Genomic DNA, 7064 nt, shown 5'->3' with positions numbered 1-7064 from the left:
GTGTTTTACTTTTTGTGATAAGGCTATATTCAACTTTAAATATAGTTTTCTTTTGAAGCATTTATTGCAAGCCTTTAATCAAAATGATTTAGTTGAAAATAAATAATTAGGTAAAATTTGATATTTAAAAAGAAGATATGTAACATGAAAATTATAAGGCGTAGTGATACAATTAATACCATGAACCCACCACCCAGCTGAGGAAGTAGAACATTACCACTCCTGTGAAGCTGCCTGTATTCCTCCCCAACCCTCACCTGTCTGCTTGCCCTCCCTTCCCTGACTCATTTATTTGGCTGGTGTATTGATGGGACACTTAAAAAAAAACTTATTAATAGTTTCTGAAATGTATTAGAAAAATCAGATTTGTGTGTGTGTGCTAATTGTTATAAATCACATTATTGTCTATTATTTTTCTTGACTTGAGCTAAGTATGGTTACTAACAGGTTCTCAGCATGGGCCTCCTGCTCACCTTTCCTACAACTCCGAACAAACGCTTAGTGGTAAGATTGTCCTCCGTGCCTGTGTACATTCATGAAATAGCTCCTGGTTATATGGTGGATAGAACTGATTAAAAGAGCTGACTAACATGTGACTTGGTTGTGAATTTCCCTGAGTGAGAAAAAAGGTCAATTTAGGGAACTAGTCCCTGGTGATTTCTGGAAAGCAGTCTATTAATAGTTTCCCCCTTACTATCATTAGATCATGATTCCCATATGGTTCTTGTGTTGACCTTTTTGTTTTTTGTTTGAGAATGTCTAAGTAATTTACAGATGTGATGAATTTGTTGCATTTCTTCTGTCAAGTATGTCTTTTTTCCAGCATTTTGCAGGGGGGGCTACTTTTATGTCTTTTATTGAAGTCCCATCAAGCTCTCCTAAGTAGTATTTTTGACTGTCTTTTTTCCTTTTCTTTGTTTTACCTGCAGCTCCTGGAATGAGGCCGCCTATGGGAGGCCACATGCCAATGATGCCTGGGCCCCCAATGATGAGACCTCCTGCCCGTCCCATGATGGTGCCCACCCGGCCAGGAATGACTCGACCAGACAGATAAGGAGATTGGGGAACCTCTTTATATCAGTTTTATATTACTTCACCAGGAGATCATGGTGCTGTGACTCGGGATGTTTTCTAACAGGATGACAAGGAAGACTTGCTCCCCCTTCCTATCAAAGAGTAGTTTTGGAGGGGAGTGGTGGGACAGAAAAAGCAATTTTCATTTGTATTGTGAAATGTGAAAATAAAATTGTCAATTCTTTTAGTTAAAAATGTGTTCCCTTTTTTCTCCCTTCTGTATTCTTTTTGTATTATAAAGGCGAGTCCAGTTGTGTTTCTCTAGCTCATTCTTTCTTCAGCATGCCCTCTGTATGACATTATTTTCCCTTAGCTGTAGAGTGGGTCCCTTTGGGCACCTTGTCTTTATTTAGTAAAGTTTTCTTGTGCAAAAACTGGTAAATCCAACACTTGTAGAGCTTTTGTTGATTAAAATAATAAACAGCACCTGGTTAATTTTTCACATTAATAATACTTTGTGTAGTGAGTGGAAAATTTTAATTCTTTTATGCTAAAGTAGGGAAAAAGGCTTCACGGTGAGTGCATGTCAGCTAACAGCAGCAAGAATTGCCTTAACCTCCTTTCACTCAGCTCCTCTTTTTCTTGGACTTCAAATAGTCAGAAAATGTTCTATTAGTAATGAGAAAACTATGCAGATTTTCATGGTGCAGAAAGTGTTTGCAGAATGTTATTTGTTACTAGGCTATAAAAGGAGGATATTTTCAGGGAGGCATCTAGAAAGTAAGCCATCGCCACTGTTCATATTCAGCTCAGTGTAAAATCTAAACTATTTCATACTACAGGTAGGAGTGAAAATTGTATAACCTCTGGGGAGGGCAATTTGGCAGTATCGCTCAGAATTACAATACTTGTATCCTTTGACATAGTGTTTCTATGTCTAGGAATTTATCCTACAGATAGACTTGCACATGTACGAAATGACTTGTGTACAAGATTATGCGTTATAGCAAGAGACTGGAAATCACATAGGTGTCCAGTGAAAGGGGACTGATTTATCAAGTACGTTACATCCACGAAGTGGCATGTACCATGCTTGTTAAAACAGAATAAGGAAGTTCTATACTGATGGGGAAAGAACTCCGAGATACACATTGCCCTGCACTTTGGTTTGTTCACATAACAATGTATTGTTTGCTGCTATCCTTTTGTAAAGGAGATACCTGTATGTGCCTGTGTGTGCTTAAAGGATCTCTGGAAGGACAGATCAGCAGCTGGAGATATTGGTTGCCTATGAAGAGTAAATGGGTGGCTGGGGGACAGGGATGAAGGAGAAAGGTTTGCCACCTTTTTGTATCTTTTGGATTTTGAATCATTAGCTATTTAAAAAAAAACAAAAGAAGCCACCTTTCCCGTCTGAGGTTATTGTTATAGTGATGGTTAGAGGGTGCCCTAAACCAGCAGTTTACAACCTGGCCTGGTGATCAGAATTATGGAGGACCTTTTCCAAAATAAAGATGCCAGATTTTGATTCCATATATCTGGTTTAGGGTTAGGAAATTTGCATTTTGGGAAAGCTCCCTAGGAAATTTTGATTATTATTAGTGGGTTTGGCAAACTCTGTCTTAGGATCTATTTTACTCAGGATTGTAACTCTGGGGACTTCCCTGGTGGCGCAGTGGTTAAGACTCCGCTCCCAATGCAGGGGGCCCGGGTTCCATCCCTGGTCAGGGAACTAGATCCCCCATGCATGCTGCAACTAAGAGTTCGCATGCCACAACTAAGGAGCCCGCCTGCTGCAACTAAGACCCGGCCCAACCACATAAATAAATTTAAAAAAAAAATAGAGTATAACTCTATGTATGTGTCTATAATTTTGAAAAGATTTGTAGCTAGAAATTAAAATGACAATGGGTAGATTACTTTTCTTCCCTAGAAACTCATGAATATTTTGAAGAGAAGCTAATTTAGGCAAATAAATCACCATATCTAGGTAAACAAGAGGTTAGAAATAGATATCCTTACAGTGAGATGATCTTTATGCCCAGCCTCTGTAGGAGCTGAGTCAACTTCCTAGTCTGAGCTTTTGCCAGGACTACTTGTTGCCTTTTAGTTTTTTATTGTCACATCATTTTAAGGAGGACTTAAGTCTCAGAAATTGATAGTTTATATGACTTTTATAGCTCAGATTTGTTTTTAAAATCTTCTGCAGACTTAACAGTTTGTTAGGGGAAACTGTGCCAAGCGAGCTTATATATGACTCAGCAAGTTTCTGTTTTGTATAGCTCTGTGAGGCTCAGGGTAAAGAGCCTGTGGATACACAGAAAACAACCCAGGTTTTCCTAAAAGGAAGCTTTTTCCACAGTATTTTTTAAGGTTGAATATCCACCCTAGAAACATTGCTAGTCTTTGAAGAAAGTGTTTTACATAGCTTCAGAAAAACAATATGATGACTTAAAAGTTTAACAAGTTTTAACTACAGTGAACAAAAGTAGGAATAAATAGTTCTAAGGAAGGTTCTTTTTATTTTGTTTATTAACTCCTTCTAGGGCTAACTATTATTATAATGAATGATCATAAGACATTTCCTTTGTAAGAGGCTATAAAGAAGATAAACTTACTGCTATTGATTTATGCCTTTAGACATCTGGTTTTAATTCTAAAATATGAGTCAACTGTAATGTGAGCATTTGTATAGGTACACAGCACTATTTACAATAGCCAGGTCATGGAAGCAACCTAAATGCCCATTGACAGACAAACGGATAAAGAAGATGTGGTACATATATACAATGGAATATTACTTAGCCATAAAAAGGAACGAAATTGGGTCATTTGTAGAGACGTGGATGGACCTAGAGACTGTCATGGAGTGAAGTAAGTCAGAAAGAGAAAAACAAATACCGTGTATTAACGCATGTATGTGGAACCTAGAAAAATGGTACAGATGAACCGGCTTGCAGGGTAGAAATAGAGATAGAGACACAGATGTAGAGAACAAACGTATGGACACCAAGGGGGGAAAGTGGTGGCAGGGGGGTGGTGGTGGGATGATTTGGGAGATTGGGATTGACATATATACACGAATATGTATAAAATGGATAACTAATAAGAACCTGCTGTATAAAAAAAAAGTCCAAGCTGTCATCATGTCTACTGCATGGCTTTAATGGTTTTGTCAGCATGCCAGGCCTCTTGATTCCAGGCTGCATGAGAAATGGGATCCTTGCATAGAACCACAGGCTAACTTGGTCATCCTGTATGGAAAAAGTCCAGTGATGATTAAGTGCTTGTCCCAATTACATAGCTTCGGTCAGATGGTATCTTTCACTTGGTGAACAGAAGAAAAAAGCCTGGCCTACCTTAGTAATTTTACTAAGGTAATTTATTAGTAAATTAGTATTAGTAAATTACTATCTACTAATACTAAATCACTATTACTAATAGTAATTTATTCAGTAAATTACTATTTACTCTAGTAATTTTGATCACCTACCAGTTGATTGTCCAAATTCTCCATACTTGTTCCTCTGACAGAGGTGTCCCGAAGGCTTGCCTGGTATATTGTTTTACATGAAAACCTTAATAAACATTAACTAATTGAAGACATTTCTTTCCCTGCCAATTGAAAATTTAAAGGTTAGACTTTCTGGCACAGGATCAAATTCAGCATCTAGAATAGTTCATCAGACAAGTGCAGGAATAAAAAAGTCCGAATGATCCTTATTGTTCTTGCTCTTTAAGGGTCAGGGTGGTAGATTTCAAACTTACAGAAAAGTTTAAGAACTGCACAAAGAACACTTACATACCCTTTAATCAGAATCACCCATCACCTTTTGTTACCTGTTAGTATTTCACCTCATTTGCTTTATCATTTGTGCTTGTGCTCTCTCTCTCTCCATATATATACATTCTTTTTTATTCTGAACCATTTGAGAGTAAATTGCTTGTATCATACCCTTTACCATAAATATTTAAGTGTGTATTTCCTAAGAATAAGTATATTCTCTTATACAACTGTGGTTTAGTTATCAACCTTGATTCAATAATTTAATCTAGGTCTTCCCTGGTGGCGCAGTGGTTGAGAGTCCACCTGCTGATGCAGGGGACACAGGTTCGTGCCCTGGTCCGGGAGGATCCCACATGCCACAGAGCGGCTTGGCCCGTGAGCCATGGCTGCTGGGCCTGCGCGTCTGGAGCCTGTGCTGCACAACGGGAGAGGCCACAACAGTGAGAGGCCCGTGTACCGCAAAAAAAAAAAAATTTAATCTACCAACCATGTTTCATTTTTGCCCACTGATCCAACATTGTCCTTGTATTTTTTTCCCCTTTCCTGTAGAGAATCCTCTCTGGAATCATGTACTTTAATTTTTTGTCACATCTCCTTAGTCTACTTTTAATCTAGAACAATTCCTCAGCCTCTCTTTTGTCTTTTATGACACTGATTATTTCACTGGCTTTTGTTTAATAGGATGTTCCTCATTTCTCATTTTGGGTTTGCCTGATGTTTCCTCATGATTACAGTTTGGTACATGTCCTCAGTTGCATCCCTGGAATATCACATCTGTAGGCAGGCACACAAGCATCCGCCCCTCATTGGTAACAGTAATTTTGATCACCTACCAGGTGATTGTCCAAATTCTCCATACTTGTTCCTTTTGAATAAGTATCTTTCCCCGGTTGCCAATTAAGAAAAGCCCCTAAGGGGACTTCCGTGGCGGTCCAGTGGTTAAGATTCCGAGCTCCCGTTGCAGGGCGTGTGGGTTCAATCCCTGCTTGGGGAACTAAGATCCCACATGCTGTGTGGCACAGCCAAAAAATAAAGGCAAACTGGTTTCACATTCTTGAAAAAGAAAAGCCCATAAGATGACTTACGTCCTCATATGATGATGCGACTTTGAACTCAGCACCTGAGGCCAAGATCTCAAAGCCCTTTGTAAGTACTTAGCTTTCACAATGACCCTGAGAAACAGGTCTCTTAATCCTTCCCCCCTCCTCTTTGCCTGTACATCACATCCTAGTACTTTCTGGGGATGCTTGTTGAAAGAATATAGAAATAAAAAGTAGGACAAAGAATTTTACCTCTACACTCAAATGCTATATTTTCCCCCTCATCATCCCTTTTATCTCTCAGGGCTCTGCTAGAGAGAGAAGCATGTGAGGAGGACAAAAAGAATAACAATAGAGCCTAGAGTGGCAGTTAGACATTACTAATTGCCTACCCCAGTATCTCTTAGTATCTTTAATAAGAGAATGCCTAATTTTTATCAGTATGCATGACCATCAGCAATGGGTGGTAGCACATTTCCCACAGCTCGTAACTAGGTGAGGCCATGTGGCAGGAGAGAACATGCCTTTTTTTTCTGCCCTTTCTCTTTTCTGTTGACAGGAATGTGGATATGATGTTTGCTTGAAATGCAAGCAACATCTTGGACCATGAATTGGCAACTAAGGATGGTGTTAGCAAGATAGAAGGAGCATAGGTCCTAAAGATTGAAGAGCTGCCATGTACTTCTAAGTTAAACTTCTTTTACCTGGAAGAGAAGTAAACATCTTTTTTATTAAGGTCACACATTATCTTGAGTTTTCTGTTACATGCAGCTGAACCTACCTGACTGATAAAAGAGATACTCCAGGAGGAAAGTAATATATATATGTTTTTTAATTAATTAATTTATTTTTTGTTTCTGGCTGCATTGGGTCTTCATTGCCGTGCGTGGGCTTTCTCTAGTTGTTGAGTAGGGGCTACTCTTCGTTGCAGTGCGCAGGCTTCTCATTGGGTGGCTTTTCTTGTTGTGGAGCGTGGGCTCTAGGCATGCTGGCCTCAGTAGTTGTGGTTCGCGGGCTCTAGAGCACAGGCTCGGTAATTGTGGCGCACAGGCTCAGTTGCTCCGCGGCATGTGGGATCTTCCTGGACCAGGGCTTGAACACGTGTCCCCTGCATTGTCAGGCAGATTCTTAACCACTGCACCACCAGGGAAGTTCCCCTCAAGTTGTTTTTAAAGTCATAACTACCACAAACTAGAAACTGCTCTCAAGAATCCTTACAGACA

At 39.4% G+C, this 7064-nt stretch overlaps 1 protein-coding gene across 1 annotated transcript in view; it reads left to right on the top strand.

Annotated features, from left to right (window-relative positions):
• Positions 1–1269, top strand: part of SNRPC (small nuclear ribonucleoprotein polypeptide C) — a 12684-nt gene extending 11415 nt beyond the window's left edge. Inside the window, exon 6 of the mRNA XM_029241648.1 lies at positions 930–1269. Coding sequence (XP_029097481.1) covers positions 930–1054 — 125 coding nt within the window. The 3' untranslated portion in view covers positions 1055–1269. The remainder of the gene's footprint in view (positions 1–929) is intronic.
• Positions 1270–7064: the final 5795 nt, after the last annotated feature.

The sequence above is a fragment of the Monodon monoceros genome, unplaced genomic scaffold, assembly GCF_005190385.1.
Source record: "Monodon monoceros isolate NGI ecotype Baffin Bay Population unplaced genomic scaffold, NGI_Narwhal_1 Super_Scaffold_3, whole genome shotgun sequence".
In the NCBI taxonomy this organism is placed as follows: domain Eukaryota; kingdom Metazoa; phylum Chordata; class Mammalia; order Artiodactyla; family Monodontidae; genus Monodon; species Monodon monoceros.
Note: the sequence above shows the minus strand (reverse complement) of the source record. Positions and strands in the feature narration are given on the sequence as shown.